Source organism: Meleagris gallopavo, chromosome 17 (genome assembly GCF_000146605.3).
Source record: "Meleagris gallopavo isolate NT-WF06-2002-E0010 breed Aviagen turkey brand Nicholas breeding stock chromosome 17, Turkey_5.1, whole genome shotgun sequence".
Taxonomy (NCBI): Eukaryota; Metazoa; Chordata; class Aves; order Galliformes; family Phasianidae; genus Meleagris; species Meleagris gallopavo.
Genome location: NC_015027.2, coordinates 3,713,443 through 3,732,678, shown reverse-complemented (window position 1 = coordinate 3,732,678; position 19,236 = coordinate 3,713,443). Strand labels below are relative to the sequence as shown.

General features: G+C 40.5%; 1 protein-coding gene across 1 annotated transcript in view; it reads right to left on the bottom strand.

The window, feature by feature from the left end:
• Positions 1–19,236, bottom strand: part of LOC100549382 (transmembrane protein 132D) — a 193,655-nt gene that overhangs the window by 33,085 nt on the left and 141,334 nt on the right. Inside the window, 1 exon segment of the mRNA XM_031555950.1 lies at positions 4,489–4,632. Within this exon segment, the coding sequence (XP_031411810.1) occupies positions 4,489–4,632 (144 nt within the window).

Here is a 19,236-nt window from a genome sequence, read left to right as displayed (position 1 = left end):
GCACTCAATTTTTGAGTACTGTGTATTTCTGAGTTTGTCCCGTTTACTAGATCAGACCAGGAAAAGTATTTTCTTTCTCACAGTTGCTTCCTCTTAAGGTAAAAAGTTCAGAAAGATTTTGATGTCAGGAATACTGAAATTGAGCTGAAATGACAGGACATGATTTCATCATTTTCTATCAAAATGAAATGTTTAGACATTGCAGAAAATAAAAACATCCATTTGCTGACTTAAATCAAATGTTTGTTTCAAGACAGATCAAAGTTATTTGGAATGAAACAAGGCAGTTCATCTGCTGAGAAAAACCACATTATATTGTGGAAAACCATGGCAGATTGAACTTGATCTTCACCCAAACCCCAAGGCAAAGATTTATTTTTCCATAAATTCAGCCCTAAACGACCACATTCTGTGCAAGTGATCAATCTAAACAAAATCCCATTTGCTGATGGGAAAGTATCTTCTTTGATATCATACAACAAACTACACTGACCACATCCACTTTTCCCTTCCACTTGGATGCTCTGAACCCTGAGCAATAAAACCTCTGTGACAGCCTCTCCTGAATATTTCACATTGTGGTTAGCTAGTGGAATAGACTGTGGCTTCTGAAACAGGGGCTTGCTCTTTGCTGCTCTTCATCTTCTGCTCTGCTCTACCCCCACTGCAGGTTGCATTTCTCTCTCTGTCCTCTCCTCCCAGTGACTCACTGGACAGACACAGGCCAGGATGAATACAGGCTTCTTCCTTTGGACCAGGTGAGCTATTAACCTCAATCAAGCTATAACACACAACTCAAGTCACTCTTACCGTGGCTTAAACTTAAGAGATAGGAGGGAAACTGGGAATCTTCATACACTTGTTTCTAAATTTTGCATCTTCGCAGCACCTCCATTTCTGTGGCCACGTCTTCACCTGCACACATGGTGGTTACCTTTTCCAGCTGGAAACTTGTGTCATCGTGTGTCCAAGATTGAATTGCAGAAAGAATCTCAAATGGACTGTCCCCAGCGGTGTGCATGACAGAAGCCACAGCACTGAAACTGCCAATACTAAACCAGGGAGCAGGTAAAATCCTGGACCTGACTATTTTCTCCTCTGATTTCATACTCTGTCACTCCACCAATTTTAAAAGAACTCAACTTTCCCCTGTAGTGCACACAGAGTAAGGAAGAAGAGAAGCAGCTGCTAAAAATTTAATGTTTTAAAACACTGTTTGCTTCAGGCTGTTTTAGATGCTCTGATACTTCAGTTTCTATTAAGTCTATCACTTGGTTAGAAAGATGTTATTTTGCCACAGATAGAACCAGGCTAAACGTTATTGGAAGTTCTGTTTGTCTGAAGTAATATCTTAGAAACTGCCATGTGCTTTGTTACCTCCTTCATACATTCCGAAGCAATCAGAATAAAGCAGCTATTAAGCCTTCACCTGACTGGGAGTAGCTACCTACCACGTAGATGGGGTTGGAACAGTTCTGTATCTCTACCTGAAAAGACTGAAAATGCAGGGCATTGAAAAGTGATGTTTTGGAGATTTCTCTGCTTTGGTAAGGCTAAAAAAGGGCCATTCTCATTTGTGAAACAGTCCGTAATTTGCCTCCCTTATTTTGGAATGGTTACTCCATCAGTGTAGGCTAGATCATTTCACACCATCTTTTGCTATTAGTGATATTGTTTAAGTGGACTAAATTCTGCTCTGACTTATTCAACCGAGTTCAGGTAGATGCAATTTGGTGTAAGTGCTTTGAAATCCGCAGTGAAAGAAGTGAGTAATAAATGTGGCTCCTGTAACTAGAAGTTAAGTGGGGATACTAACAACCAGCAGGGAAAATGAGCTTCAATTCTTCATCAAACAACACAAAAACAGGAGGAATAAAAGATGTTACGTGACAGATGTGTTGAAAAACCTGTAACAGTGAAGACATAGAAACCTAAGACTTTATATTTCAATGGGCATTCAGAGCAGACATTTTCTCCCATTTTTTATTTCCTTTCTCTAATGCCCAGAGAATAGAAACTCTAATTACTGTTGCATGCTGAAGGCTGGCCACTAATTGTATAACTTTATCTTCATTACATAAGATGTCTGTGAATAAGGCTTGGTCTGAAACAGAGCAGGTAAACTGAAAACTCAGACATTTTCAATTAAAAGCTCACTTTAAAGCAGTGACTCATTTTAATGCTCCTGAAATCTGCCATTCTACTGCAGAGGAGTGAACTTTAGTGGGATGTTTGTAGAAGCCTGGAACATCTTATCTCTGACTAGGTTTTCTATTTGATGTAGGTCTTGTCATCAGTGTGATGTCAAGGCATCACATCACATCACATCGAGGCATCAATGTGAAAGGGTATATACATCAGAAGCACACAAACTTTTATAGGTACATTAATGAATTTACGGATGGCAGATATATACATAGGAAGTATTACCACCTTAAGTTCTTTGCCAGGGTAAGAGATGAACATGTTATACACCAAAACAGTTGGAGATTTATATAGGCCAAAACAAAACAATTTGATAAACAAGAACTGCAGAAAATAAAATTAATGTTTAAAATATATTCCAAATGATATATTTGCTTTCAAATTATTTTTCCAGCTCTCCGAATAAACTGAAAAGTTAATTAATTTATGTGAGTGAAGACTTAGCTCATTAACTTCCACAACACAAGGCAAGAAAAACAAATTATTTCTTTATATTTTAAAACTTAGATTCAGTTCATCAATTTGCTGTATTTGGCAGATTTATCAGATTCTAGGGGGCTCCATAGAAGCAAAAAGGTTGTCTAGATTAAGACAGTAAGAAAGACATTTAATCAGAAAATGCCAGCATGGTGGCTATTCAGATAAATAGAAGACCTGAGTAGATTCTAAAATGAAAACATAAGAGAAGATGGACTTCTAAATTGCATGGGCTCATCTTGTGTAAAAGAAATTATCATGAAGAAATTGCTTAAAACAAGTCCAATAAGTATCAACCTTACAACATTTTGACAAAAAGTTAAATCTGTTTAGAAAAAGTGCAAGGGAGATCATTTAAATCCCTACCCAGCTCTATTCTTCAATTACCCTGCTCCAGGTTGTCATTCCCTCTGTGACATAAAGTTACATATCAAACTTCCAACAGTTCTCCCATATGACAGTAATAAATAAGCGCCTGCACTCTTCTTTTCCTTTAAAGACAACTACCTCCACCAGGAAGAGTCTTTTTCAGCTAATGGGGCCCTGAGAGGCCTGCTTGGAGATAAACAATACCCTCAGCCATTTTAATCTAAAGTAAAATGAACGAAGGTAAGATGAAGAATGCTTAGCATTCCAGTCAGTTTTAGTCTAAGGCAAATTTCACAAAGGCCAAGTCCTCAATATGGTGCAGTTCACAAAAGTTAATGGGAAAACAGTGGTTTCCAGCAGCTGGAGGGGTGGTATAAGTATTTTTAATCATTTTGTGACATGCTGGTTATGTTAAAAGAAGAAAGAACGTTTATTTGTAGCCATGTCTCTCATTTTGTCTTCTCATGTGACAGTCATGCATAAGTTTGCAAAAGCATATAAGCTGCTGTACATGAGCCAACATTTCTGTCACCATGCTGGAATGCCTTCCACTGTATCTCAATAATCATCACGGTCGACTGTGGCTTCCACTACAATTAATGTACATGAACCATTAACCAACCTGAGCAGAAATATTCAGGGCTTCTTATAAACTTTCAATGTTTACTGGTACAAGATGAATGTCTTCATGAATCAGTACACCTCTTGAGGGTCCATCCTGACCCTAAGATTTCAACAAAAATGGTGGCTTAGAAATCTTCCTGCAAGATGTCTCCTCATCATTTACTGAAGAACGATACACTGAGAGTAAAAGGTACGACTGCTGTTATATTGTCTGCTGCTCCTTCTCTTTCAAAGGAGATCAGCCTACATAGCTGTTGTACAGAGTAAATCCATTGGTCAAGTGTCTTATCAAGTAGTTTCCAGTCCATGACTGGTAGGCAACGTGCTTTCTGTGGGGCACTCTATTAGCTGCAGAGAATCACAATTTCAAAGCTAATGTTTGCAGTACATGACCAGCTTAGAATCAAGAAAAGACATGAGCTTTGAGACACACAATTCCTATGCCAGTGTGGCAAACTAACTTCAGAGGAACTATTTCCTTTTCTAGAAGATCAGCTGCCAACTTTCCTGACCCCACACAACCCATAACTTCACATAACTGAAGAGTAAAAAGCAGAGGTAGAATGAACTCTGAAAATACTTTTCAACGGTGGGAAGTGACAGGCAGTTCCAAGTATTTGACACGTAGATTGGAATATATGCAATTTCCTGTTTGTTTCATTGCTCCACCGAACCAATCTACACATAACAGTGATAATACACCTTAGTTTCTCAGGAGTATAAAAGTTAGAAAAAGAAAGAACTTGTCACATTAGAGAACATGACTGTTTTGTTGGGCCTCTCCTTTGGTGCAATGAAGCAGTAGGAGCCTACCTTAATGACATCTTCATCTGATGATCTGCACTCCACAGATTCCAGTAAATCAGTCACGGTCCCATCATCTTCTACAGAGATCACTTTGACAGGGACAGCCACTGTTTTCCCAGTGAGAATAGCTGTGTTCAGGATCTCTGCTTCCTAAGAGACAAAAAAGCCCTTTTGATTAGCATATTTCACTATTACTTCATTAATACCACCTAGAATCAGCATTACGTTAATTTCTAAAGACAATTCTAAGAACTATTCCAAACACAGTAGGCAGAAAGAAAAAATTTCCTCCCTTCAATCCTGGAACCAAATTTCCAGTTCTGATGTAGGACTGTTAAGACATTCATCATACCCTAGTTACTCTTTCATACTCATCAGGTATCAGAGCAACCTGGCACCCAAGGCATGATGCTGTACCATACTAACAAGATGTTTCTTGCTCCTAGCAACAGTGAAGACTCCATCCTGAGCTCACTAGTGACCATGCTGATCACATAAAAATAACATACCTTAAGTTTGGCTGTTTTATCCAAGAAACATACATATGAAAGAAATTCTAGCCTTAAATGCAGGCTTTAGGCTGGTCTTGAAGATGCAAGTTGGCTGATCCAGCTCATGTCCCCCTTTAGCCAGGCTTTTTAGCATTTATCCTTGCTCGTTTTGGGTAGTTATGGGCAAGAACTGTTTGCAGTTGTTTCTTGTCCATGGTAAGCGAACTGGAACTAGATGAACTTTGAGGTCCCTTCCAACTCAAGTCATTATATAAAACTATGATTTATCTATTAATGAGGCTCATGCAAACCCATCCTCTCTCAAAAGGAAGGATGCTGGGAAGATTTAGGCTCCTTAAGCAAACTCTGCAGTGACATGTGTTACGGGTACATCATCACTGTGAGGATTATCACAAAATATGTACCTTCCATTTGATATATCACTTCTAATTTAAAAGCACCAAGTCCTGAGCACGGGGTTAAGCAGCACCCTCAGTTATCCAGATGTTATTTCAGTCATGCACAGCAGGTACCTCTGACTTGTGCCAAGATACACAGGAAGCCCAAATTAGTCCCTGAATTCTTCATCTCCTTATTGTAGAATATTGCTCACTCCTGGAAAGGTCTCCAAGCTTTTCAGAATCATGCCTGCGAATCACAGACTATCCTGTAGAACAAGAGGCTCTTGATTTCAGCTATCTCTTGTGAAATAAATGCTTCCAAAGCCCCCCAAGTGCTAACTGCTCATTACCTAAATAGCTCATGCTATGAGCTCTGAGATTGACCTGATTTCACTCATGGAAGACAATAAAGTAAGAGACTGAAATTGAGTTACTGGGAGATGATGACTCCCCCTACTGTCTCTTGGGCTAAGGAGGAGAAGCTGAGACTTTTCTCATCTAAAGGCTATGGATCAAAGAGTCCTTTTCTTGTCACTTAAAGAAACAGAGATACTTTATTCCGACTCAAAGCAATATGTAAAGAAAGAAAAAAGCTCATGTTCTTTTGATAACTGCTTTGCTAATGTTTTCCCATCTTCCCCATGATCTTTAGGGGAGGGTGAAATAGGATTTCACAAAAAGAGAATTTATGAAAATCCTCTCCCTCCCTCAGCACAAAAGCCCTTCAGATATTTTGAAATTATAACTTATATCAATATAAGAACTGCACTGTAAGGCCCATCTGCCATGAGTGCACATTTGTGCTCAGAAGAGGATATATTACTCAGGCAACTGAGATCTTGTGAAGATTTGCAATTAAGTTTGCCAGATTCTCTTATTTATTTCAGATCTGAGCTTCGCAGCGAAGCCACTACATGCAGGTTATTTAGATCCAATTGCTACTCTCCTGTATGCTCCACTGAGCTAGAAATGGGGCAGTTTGACAGAACAAGTGCTATTAAGCATCCATGATAATTACAGAATCCAAGAATTAGGTTCCTATCTCACAAACATTTTGCATGAACTGCATTTCATTGGGACTGTTTGAGGCCACAGCACATGCCTGGCTGCTTGCAACTAGTGCCAAGCTGAAAATACCTGCTCCCCCAAGCAGGAATGCCCTTCTTCCCCCAGTCAGTACGTTACAAAATGAACCTTGTAATTATTTTATAAAGTAAAGAGAGGTTTAATAACCAAGCCTCTGAAACAGTATGATTAATGAGGTCTGCTCACCAAAGGCAAATGTAATTTCCCATGGTAAGAACTAGTAACTGATAACGTTCCTCAAAAGCTTCATGAATTTGTGTTTCCAAATTCTAAGTCCTGGCTTTGGACATTCTGAATATGGACTACATCCTAATGCACATGCTCCCTGGAAATGCATGCAAAACCACGTTACTCAGTACATCAGCTATGTCACTGTCACTAGCTTCTGTTCCTTCTCAGTCACTTTTGAAAAGCACATCTAACACACAGGGAATTTCTGCATGCCCAAAGTCTCAGCTGGCTTCAAAGCTCCGTAACTGACATCTTGCTCCCAGAGCCACAGTCCAACAGAGCTGAACTTCAACCAATCACGGCAGTAATCCTGAAGACGTTAATGGGAATGCTTAAACACCAGGAAATGAGTGTATGCATTGCTGATTCTAAGAGAAGGAAGTAAATTCACGTTTTATCTCTAAAACCAAAGGTTCCAGATTCAAGGTTTTATAGCTTTTGTCTGTATTCACATTCCAGATATATGTTCACAACCAAAGTGTTTATAGAACTGTGCACAGCCCCATCAGCACAGTGTTCAGCACACGACAGTGCTGCTAATTCATATGCGGTCGTAATTATGTCCATCCCTTACTTCTCCAAAGGAAAAGAGGGGTGAAAAAAATTATTGTCTGGAGTCCATGGAAATAAATACAGTGTTCTTCTATCAGTAAGTGCGTGCCCAGTCCCAGGAAAACAAATCACCCAGTACTTCTCTAAACAAAACAAACACAAAGCAAGCAGGCAATGGCTGCAGCTGTGCTGGACTAACTGAGCTCAGTTACTTCTGTTTGCAGAGTCTTCAGTATCTCCACACGCAGGGGTTTGGAGGATGATTCCTTTAGGCACCTGGTTTGCTTCTCTCCCTTCAATGTAGAGGCATAATAACAATTTACACAATTTATGCAGCGGGGGCAGAGTAAAATGTTTTTTCAGTCATTTGTTTAATGGTAGAAAGGGCTTAATGTTCCCATGGTGAAAGCGTATGAAAATTATTTCATTTGAGGAAACAAACATGATGCTTATTTAGCTACATAGAGATTTATGGATCAGAGTCTCAGCATGTAAAAGCTATAAATCTAAATAGTTTCTAATTTAAAAGTGTTACTTTTTGCTGCTTAAGTGATAACGGAATATTCTGAAGAAATATTACTTTCTTTATCCATAACTAACACAGATTATGTGAGATATCATGTTAGGGCATTGCAAGATGGGAATACTTACAGGTTTTGCAAAGCTATAGATAAGTACTCAGACCACATAAGGTTGCTTCCCTGAGCAGCTATTAAAAAGTTGCTGATCTTCCTCTAACCATTACATAGCATGGATCCCCTAAAATAACCAAAGGAAATAGGAAGAGCAATCAGAGAAAAACATTTTTCTCTCACAACAGAAATGGAAGACCAGATAATCTTTATTCTGAAATTACTACTGCATTCAAAAATGGTAATACTTTCCACAAAGATTCTGGAGTGAGCATTCTTTGCCTGCTGAAGAGATTCATATTAAATAACTGAGCATATTAAGCCCTCCAGCAGAAGCATATTCAGAAGATGCACGCAGTAAGTATCTATTTAAGTAGATATGCAGAAGGGAACACCTATTAGTTTTTCAGTTTTAATTGGTAGCTTCTCTGCAATTTAATTTCCCTTTGGATATCTCTTACCTTATAATTCCTGGGGTGAAAGAAAGAACTTTAACAATATCTTAATAAATCATAAGGCATTTCTCTTCTTCCCTTTCTCTCCCCATAAATGCTGTTTCCTAATGTTTGTATTAATGACTTCTAAAATAAATAAATATACAACCAATTCACGCTCCTCTTTGAGTCTCCACATTAGCTTTATATCAGAAACATTTTAAAATCAGAAACAATAGTAAAACGCAAAAAAAAAGCTGGTAGTGATTATTAGCATTCTTTTCCAGGAGCTTTTAGCAAGGTTCGGGAGGCTGTAATGCTGAATCCTTGTTAGCCCTCACAAGCAGCAGTGAGACACCCGCTTGCTTTCCAAAAAGACCTCCAGACATATTTTTTCAGAACAACTCGGACTGATCTGCAGCCCTTCAGGAGGAGGAATACTTGTCCTACCACAATAAACAGGGAAAAAGTATTATAAAGCCACTGCAGCTCTACAAATCATGTTTCATAAGCACAGCAGATCTCCAGTTACATTTCTGATTACAGCAGTAGAATACATTATTTCCTGGCTAAATGTCTAGCTTCTAAAACGATGCTTGGTTCTTTTTGTTTTCAATAGCTATCTTGGCTTTTGAGTTTGCCATCGACAGACTGCAATAGGGAAGAGATCAAAATGATCATGGAAATCTCCTGAAGCACAGGGCATGCCAGCAAGTGGGAATGAATAGCTGCCTGGAAATCTGCCCTGTTTGGACACTAACAACTTCCATTTTCCTCATAGTGTAGTTGCTGCTGTTGCTGTTGTTTTCATTAATCAGACATTAGAGCTTTAATCCAGGATACCACCATGAATATATCCATTATTTATGTCTAAAGGCCCAGATTTTCCTTCTCTTCAGCTAGCAGCCATCCTATTTGTATCAGAGGATCCACGCCTCAGTCATGCATAACTAATTTCAAATCTTATTTAGCATCAAGTCTCAGAATTAAGAAGCTAAGTGACAGCTGTTTAATTAACTCCTTAAGCTGATTAGAAAGCATTACCGAAATCCCCCCAAGGAAGAGTTTATAACTGTCAAGAGAGCCTAAGGCCATGTTAATGCTTCTGTTTAAATTTAGTAAGCTTCTAAACCAATAAAGTATAAATGCTTGACATCCTCACGGATGTGGTCAAACTCAGCTTTTTTTTCCTTATGCTACCACTGCAAGGGTAGAAAACAAGAACAACAACATAGGAGGGATTTGAGAAGTCAGAAAGCAGCAGCTGAGCAACAAAGATGCACCTCTGAAGGAGCTGCTGGGAGGTCACAGCACCCAACACTTGGCTGTGCCGGATTAGCAGCCGACACGGGAGAAAAGCTGAGCTTGCACCTTAAATGCAGAGTCATCTCCCAGCTTCTGGTTGCAAGTACAAAGGTTTGTTCATAGGTTCTTAAAACTTAAATCCACCTTTAATGATAAGATTACGGCAGCTGAAGTACAAGTTTTAGAAGCAGCTGGGGAGGCTAGATACACGGTGGTAAAGAGGAGCCGAAATGCTCCAAAGCAAATTTCCTTGGTTGTATTACATTATTGTCAGATCTGAGCTTGCAAACAGCTTGAGTTCAGGCCTAAAATGTCATTGTGTTTAGTCTAAAAGCTTGGAGTAAATGAAAGAACTCTGAATTCCTTACTTGCCTTGTGGTTCCTAATCTTTTAGGATGCAAAAAAATAAAAAGGAGAAATTGAAAAATTAGATGCAGTTCTCCTGTGCCCAAAGGAACTATGGACAGAAAATAAAACACACACAAAATAATTTCTGAAGTCTGCAATATAAATGAAAGAGCTGACAGTGTTACCAGAATGAGAATGATGAAACCTGAATGCAGAAATGTGAGTATGCTGACACGAACATCAAAACCAACTGTTTGTTTTAATGTGTGCACTTCTCATTGTGAAGAGTGAAATCTGAAGTGGGAATGGAAGATCTGAGGGGAGAAGAGGAGTATATTAATTATGTTTTATTTAAGAAATTGCTACTTAAATGGTTTTTGCTTTTACTGAGTACCAGCAAGAGAGCTCAGATGTGCTCAGCTTCAGGACACAGGGTAAAAAGGAACAGAAAATGAAACCCAGGTGTCTGCTCCTCTGGATACATCTACCTGCTGACTCGGAATCTTCCACACAGCTGCTAGACAGGGAAAAATGGATTTTTTTTTAAACAGCAAAATGTGATTGCAAAACCTTGGCTGATAAAGAAATGGGTGGCAGAATTAGTCTGAATATATTTTTCCTTCTTTTTTCAGGCTGTGATCCCTTGAAAAGTTCATAATGCCATGCAACAGGGGGTGCCTCCTCCAGCCACTGTCTCACACCTCCTCCACTGGGGCAGAATCAATGCTTATACAGAGCCAGCAAGATTAAACAACCCATGTGGCCAAAAATCAATATCTTCTGTTGCTTTGGGGGGTTCTGCCAGATCCATTCCCTGTTCCGCTTCACAGCACCACTCCTCAGATGGAGTCTGGACATGGGGAAGGTCTGGGGAGGCACAGTTGGGGTGAGAGGTGGGGGACCAATTTCCAGACTGTGTTTACATTGCCTGGGAACGTTATGAAACTTCAGCTTGAGCAAACAAACAAATTTCAGGTTGTTGGCAGTTGTTTCAAAGCCAAACAAAATCCATGTTTGATTAGCTGAATTATTTTTCCTACCTCGTTTACATATGATAATAAGCCTAAAATTGTTGGCATAGAGAGGAAGTAACACAAGAGTCACTTTCTTCCAAACATTACACCCGTTTAACCTCTTATTACTAATTAATCCCCTCATCCCTTTGGTTTGTAATCCTTGATCCCTCACACGATTCAGGGACTCAGGTAAGATTTTTGTCACATAGGTGAGATGTTGTGTTTTGCTGTCTGCAGAAGATGCAGCATGAGACCCAGCTCCTGGGGCATGACAAGGACCATCTCATACTGTTGTTCTGAGAGGTGACATTCACACCATTTCAAATTTCAGGGCAGAATCTGAGAGTCAAGACTCAAGGAATTTTTAGGAAGAGAATAACCAGGGACACAGTCTCCTGCAAAGGCAAGGGGAGGCTGCTGGCTTCATGACATATGTTGCATAAAAATGACCTCTCTTATTGGTACATCTTATTCCGAAGTGAATTTCTCCTTTAGTAAGCCAAAGTATACACAAAAAGAGGCAAGTGCTGAATTGTAAGAGCAATGCATGCACACACATCCTCCAGCCAGCCGTGCACAAATCTCGCACAAACTTATTCCAAACATGAAAATAATTTCCAGCCCTGCTACCCTGTTTTGTAATGCAATCCACCCCAGACTTGTCAGCTAAAAACATTCTTTCAAATTGCCTTTTCAGCTGAAAGTGTAAACAAAAATAATGAGTTTAACTAATAAATTCTTACTAAACAATATTAGCAATGAACTGTTATGGACTGAATCCAATATAAATGGCAAGGTTATTTCTATTTCAATTTTCACAGAACCATGTATTTTCTGTAGTTCGAAAAATATACTTCCTTTAAACACTAGAGGAATCAGTGACATTAAAATCATAAGTCTCCTATCCAGGTTCTGCAAAGGCTGCTAAAAGTTAATGATGAAATATAGCTGCCTCTCCAGTAGGCCTGACAGATAATCATTTTCTTCTGAGGATCAATCACCACCTTTTCAGTGATTTACAGGTGCCAAGACAATTATACTACAGGCTAAATATTGTCTATTTAGCTCCTATTTCTGAGAAATTGTGACTGCTGGGGTATTACAGTCTAGGAAACATCACAAACAAAGGAATTAGAAGAAAATTATAATAGCAGCCCAGAAGGTCCAGGAGGAGTGCATATTTGTCTTTGAAGTTCAGTCAAATATCGATGGGCCAAAAAGGTCACACACAAAACCAAGCTGGTGGGTTTCCAAGAGTCACCATGAAAATTCAGCAGAGCACCTGCAGCCTGACCAAGATATGATGGTGGCTCAGCAAAGACATAGGGCCAATTTATTAATCTTGCAGGCAGGTGCATCCTCACTGAAGCCAACTTATCAATATTTGCTTTTCTCAGAATGAATTAGGCTCAGAGGCTGCAGTTCCACAGTGGGATTTCACAAAGAGCACAGCAGGCGTACAACATGGGCAGCAGTTGTTTCCAAAGCTGAGTATTATAGGCTATATCTCACTTCCTGAATTAACACGAACAACTTCATTTCATGCCATATCTGACATACAAGTATTTCCAAACAGGGTTTGTAGCAGTCCTAGAAAAATAAACTGATGGCCAGTTCTTTCCTGGAACAGCAGGTAGCCTCTTTGCAAGACAAAAATGAAAACACAAACAAAGAGCTCTACTGGCATATTTACTCTTCAAACTGTTTGATTTTGAAGTCTTCAAAACGTGGTCTTTCTTGAAGCTAAGATCATTACTGCATTGGAATGGGGTTATGATGGAGACAGAGGAGGTTCTGCTCCAGAAATGAGCAATTTGGTGAGGACAAGCAGTGAAACAAAGCTGCATACAAATACAAAGCACAGTAATCACAATGTTCCAGTTAAAAAGAGAAAACAGCCAGCAGCTGGGTTGTGCTGTAGAGAAATAAGTAACATGGGATAATGACACAGGTTGTCAGTCCCTCCAATTATCACACTGATTGGTTTTTGTATTTATGCAGTGTCCAGCGCACACTGTCTGAGCTCTAAGTGCTGAGCCAACCAAAAAAGGCAACTGCTGTCGTGGAGGTGAGCCATGGCAAGCACAGACTACAACTGCAAGAACAAAAAAGGGGTGATAGGACATGTTGCCTTTGGTGCTCTTGCTTACAGCTTTGCTACTATCCAGGAATGGGACAGTTTGTAAGACTACCAGGAAGCTGCCCAAGTCATACTGGATTCCCTTTGCTCTCAAGTAGATGAGGGGTCAAATTCTTCACATGGGAGTTCACTTTTTTTCCTATCTATAGAGTAAATGCAAATTTTTGTTTACTTGAAATGACATTTTGCTTTAATGTCTAGCATTTAGGAATTGTGTTAGCTTGCTTTTGGCAAGTCCTGCTTTGTTTTTTGGTGGTTTGCAGTGCTACTATGATCGCAGGAAGCTGCCATGTATGTTGTCTGTTTATCAAAGTCAAGCAGCTACGAAGGCTATGAATTGTCAGGCTGCAGTTCTTCAGAGAAACTGCTAATTAATTCACAGGCTCCAAACTGTAACTCCATGAAGCTGTGTGTGCATACTTGATTTTGGTCCCTCAGCAGACTGCTTTAGCTGATAATCAAGGTTTCCTCAAAAGGCAAACCAACAAAATTGGGTAGGGATTCCTTACTTTCCCTGAGCATACATCTTTGCAGGGGGGACAGGGATGTCCTATTGCCAAAGGAGGGTCTCTCAGAGGAGCAGGGCTGGGAGAGCAGGGCTGAAGCTATGCAATACACTGTGTGTGATGCTACTGAATTGCTAAGACTTGGGAGACTGGTAGGGACACGCCATGCAAAATTAGCTAAACCTAATCAAAATTTCACACATAGGGTCAGCATCTCAGCTCCCAGACTGGCGTGCCAGCATGGAGGCTCTTTTGATTCTCAGGCCTGCGGTGAAGGAGCCAAATGTGGAGGTTTGTGCCTGCAGGGGTCTGAACTCTGTCAGGGGCGGACGATGGGATATGATGTCAGGATTTCCAGCAACAAAATGAAAGCTCTAGGAGATCACTTCAAAGAAAAGATGTCAATAAGATTCTAGCAATGCAATTTAGCAGAGTAAATATTTGGTGCAATGTGTAGCAGAGCCAGAAAAACTGGAGTCAAACTGACTGAGAGAGCTTTGCCTTCATGGAGGGAAGTATTAAAAATCCCCAAACAAATCACAGCCCTTGTCTAATATATCTTCTCTTTCTTCCCTCACTTGCTGTTGTCATTCCTGGACTGGATTCAGAGCTGCACATCAACTCTTTCCCTCTTCCACGCAGCACTAACCCCCATGCACGTGGTGGGTTAAAGGGAATACAAAAGGGCACAGCCAGGGAATCCTGCTCCCATCTGCCATACAGCTCCTTGGGGGCTGGCCAGCAAGAAACAGATTACAGCAACCATTGTGATGTGGACATATCCAGCAGACAAGCCTGACAGCTCCTTTTTTTGTCACTCTCTTCTTTCCAGAGCCATGCAGTGATGACATCTGTGTCCTTCCCTTGGCCCGTTCACCATGGCTGTCCCAGAGCAGGGGTAGGGCCCTGGGACACTGAGGACTCCCTGCTGCCTCAGCTCTCTGTTCTGGCCACAAACATGTTTTCTACACTGCTGCAGCCAGGAAAAGATAAGTGAAAGAGAGCTGAGGCTGGTACTAGCAGGAGATGGGAAGGCAAGTAGGCAGGGATCTCCAACAAAATACCCTCACCTCCACTGCCAACCCTTAAATGAGGTGTGGGAAGGGCTGGATCCTGGCTCCACCCCATCTGAACACTTAGGTGCACTGCTTGCACCTAAACTCCCCTGAGTTGGCCTTGCCTTCCCACCAGATTCTTCATCACTGCTTCAGGTCATGACTTAGCGTTTCTTCTATGCTGCTATCTGTTTTCTTTCTCCCACATAACCACATTCGCCAGCTTCCGCACTAACTGGAAATATTGATACTACAGATTAGGAAGGCATAGGTGAGTCAACAATCCCACCAGTTAAGTCAAAATATTTTTCTCAGAACAAAATATTTTTGAGTGCTTATCACAGAGGTGTAAGTGATGGGTATATCATGCACAGCAAAGCAAGGTTTCTGCAGGAAGCCTCCCTAGACGCAGGCCTTGTGGGAATCATGCCCATCAGAGCCCTCTGAGGTAGGCAAAACAGATGGAACAAAAGGAGATTTGATGTTTTATTTTCTGAGTATGCTTAGATTTTTCTGCTGTTTTATCAACAAACGAATTCACACCTGAAAACAACTTCAATATCATCTTGTAATGTGGGATGATACATCTGCTGAGGTCCGTCTGTCAGTACTTTATGCAGTTTTCTTTGTATTTTCAAGCCCTGCTGGGAGACATCTAATTATTTTCACATACCAGGCTACTGCCATGAGTTTTTGACTTAGTGACTCAAACGTCCTCTGTTAGCCGCATGTTTACAGTGACCCTTCTGAATCTGCATTCACATGGGCAGAGGTATCAGCAGAAACACTGATGCAGCTGTCATGATGATGGATAACCACACAGGACTCCCCTTCTCTGTGCTGCTCTGCCCAGCTCTGCCCAAAGCCCACACACCCAACATACATCACCGATGTACTTTCTGTTTTGAGGAGCTTCATAATCTAGGCACACAAGGCAAGTGCATCATTTTTAGCTCAAAGATGACACTTTTGCCCCATCCCACCTACCTGCTCTATCATCTTCTGCAATTTTCCTTGCTTTTAATGCCTATCAGTCAGCTCTTTCACCTGCACATCCATCTTTTTACCCAGGACACTTGCAGAGCTACTTACACAACAGTGCTCTTTAAAACTCATCTCTGCCATAGTGACTACAGAAAGTTTCAAGTCTTTAAAACACGTTTGTTCCTCTCCTCTCCTCTCTGACCATTGGCTTAACTCTGTGAAACCAAGCAAGATCTGCCAGCAAAACAATTAAATCAAAGTGCACACAATGTGGTGTTTTTAAATGCATACATAGATTCAGTTCCCTCATTGTCTACAGATCATTTCTCAGAGAGGAAAGAAGTTTGTGAGGAGCAAGAGAATTCATGCTGTCCTGGTCACCCTGCAGAGGAGAAGTGACTAAGTTACCTATTTTGATGCTTCCTTACAGATTGGCCTTGTAATTTTAATAGTACATTCATTTTTAGGAATGTCAAGTAATAAACAAACAGAGCTAAACTGGGACCATCACAGGGGCCTTGGAAACCTGCCTCAAAACCAAAAATTCATTCATGAGCAGACTCACAGCAGGGACGCCTGCAGCCAGCCGGCTCTGCTGGGTCAGTAATTAGCTCTTCATTTGAACTTTTAACAGGAACACAAAAATAAACAATAGGGACATTCAGAAGAAAAAAAAACAAAAAACACATATAATGTTCCAGCTCCCATATGGCAAATGGGGCCAAAGTCTGCTCTGGGACATGTGACCATGACCTTCATAAGGACAACATGGTGCCCAGGGGCAGAATTTGGGTCGCAGTATGTCTTTAGAAAAAATTCATGGCAGGGACCAAATAAGGACACTGGTCTCTGCTTGGGCAAGACAGAGGACAGTGCAACTTGTGCAACTGTGAGTGAACTCATGCATTCCCTGTGCCATACGTTGAGAAGGGCCCTGACATCTCTAGGAACAGAAGTAGGTGAGTGCCATTTACCTCTGGAGTAACACCACCATCCCACAGTTGAGGAGCACTGTACCTCCCACCACTGCACCCAGCCACTGCTATCCCCAGACCAGCCACACTGGTGTTACTGGTGGATGTTAATCCACTGGACTAGCTTCACTGTCATCAGTTATACTGTCCTTCATCTGCCCTCAGAAACTTCCAGCATAGAGAACACCATGGATGACACTTTTCAGGCTACAGGTCCTGACCTGGGGCTCAAAATTCCATCTTTGCACATTTGGTTTTGGTCAGGAAATTTGGAGACATACATATATATATTTGATATGGCACAGAAACCAAAATCTTATTACCCAAAAAAGACTAGTTACAAGCCCCATGCCCATGAAGATGTTTTGATGCCTGGATTTTAGTGGCACTTCTGTTTCAGAACCTTTTGAGAGTGATTAGCTTGTGACAACAACTACTGCCAGATCCTCTGTAGGTATATTTGGATACAGCTTTGCTGATCCTGCTGATGTGCCAAGAAACTGACCCATACATTTATTTCCCCAGCAATATGTGGAGAATGTTGCACAGGGAACTGTGAGACTTGAATGAAGACAGAATATTTTTAGATCTGGTGAAGAAAGAAGAGAAAAAAAGGAGTGAGCCCACAAGCTCTGCTTTGAAGGTTTAGCCTATGCAGATTTGTGACAAATTGTTTTTTCTGCATGAGTCTGAACTGATACAGATTTACATGAGTGGTTAAAAAGTAATACCAGTTGGGAAATAAAATCCCCAAAAGCACCGCAGCAAAGCAATAAACTTAAGAAGCAATTAGACAGACAGAAGAATGATCAGAAATGTTTTACAATAGGAAAAAAAAAAATTAATAACAGAAAAAAAGAGAGCGGTTGGACACTTGTAATGCTGGTTGTGGCAGGCTGAAAGCAGAGGATCCAAAAAGCCATTAGAAAAAAGACATAAAGAGTCTTGTAATAATATCCTGGGGAACATGCTTGCTTCAGATTCAATGATTTTAAGACTATATTGTACGTTCTGCAACAATTGTTTAAAGTCTAATCTGCCCAGAATGATTGGTAAAGAACTTATGTTAATGTCAGTCCAGTGTCCTCAAGGAAATACATTCTGGACTTGACATTAAATTACATATTCTGTAACCAAAGACATTTGAAGTATTTTCCTAATCTGATGGATACAGAGATCTCTATCCAATAATTCTCCTGATGTCGTGCAAGAGTAGCAGTTTCCTTCAGCTTCCTCTTATTTAAAATTTGAGAAACAATCACATATTAACCACTAGTCATTCTGTAATAATTATGAAGTTGTGAACCGGAATAGTTCCAGTCTGTAACACAATAATAATTAATATTAATATCTGCAGTGTTCAGTGACTGCATAGGAGGCTGTTTCCAAGGTCAGACGTATGGAAAGGAGTGGGATCCGCACTGTATCTGATGACTTCAAAGCAAAAATTAGTGTAAGCCTGATAACTAAGATGATATTGCTGCAATATGATAAAGTGTTACTTTAATCAAATACAACTAAAAGTACCTCAAGGTATTCGCCATTTTTGCAAATTTTGCAAATTAGGTAAAAAACTCTTCAGGAAATGTTTCCTTCCAATCCAGAAGAAAGCTTACATTTAGGAAGGAGAGGGAACCCACAAAGCCTTTCATGGAGAGTTTATAAAGCACTTGATCTGATAAATAACCACACCAGATGCCAACATTGTGCCTGGCGTGCCCGTTTATCACCCTGTTACCAGCCATACAGACTGCCTGTAGACATTCGCTCCCGCAGGAGGCAAGTTGATAAACAGCTGCAGTAGGCTCAGCTCTGGTTTGTGACAAAATTATTTATTGGGTTAAAAAAAAAAGAAGAAAATCTTTAGATGACAGCAATAAAAGCTTGGTTCTTCTTCAAGGTGCTGCCAGACACATGGGACTGATACAATCTGACTTTGGCTTTTATTTGCTTAGGTTCTCCTGTTGGTTCAAAATCTATGAGGAGTTAGAGGCCCTGCAGCTATAACTGCACACAACTTCTAACCTATGCCAATAAAATAACAGTTTTGCTCAACAAAAGGTTGTTTTCAAGAATCAAAGTTATTGCGATGGCTTGCGCTGATTTCAGTAAGATCTGGTTAGAGCAGAATTTACTAGGCTGAGCTGGAAATTTATCAGTGGGTAAATGGTAACCACAATCTCCCCATCAATCAATGCTTCTTTTATGCCTTTCTGCTTCCTATATTAGAATTTCCTCTCCATGAAAAGCAGATTACCTTTTTTTGCTTTTTCCTTTCGAACATGCTTTAAGTTTTTTGCTATTCACACATAGAAAAATTGAGAAGGGCCCCAAAAGAGCCAGGTACAAAATAAAGATGACTGAGAGAGGCTGAGAGAAATCCATGGGATGGCCACTAGTCTGGAGATGGGGAACAGACAGACTCCACCACATCCCCACAGAGAAGAGGAAAGCTATCAGGTGGCAGGCCTCCAAACATACAGAAGATGATTTTCCACATAACAGCTAAATCATGGAATTCATTGCTGCAGAGAACAGGAACGTTTGCTTAGATTGACTTCAACTGCAATTTAAAGGGCAACTAGATGAAATCATGCAG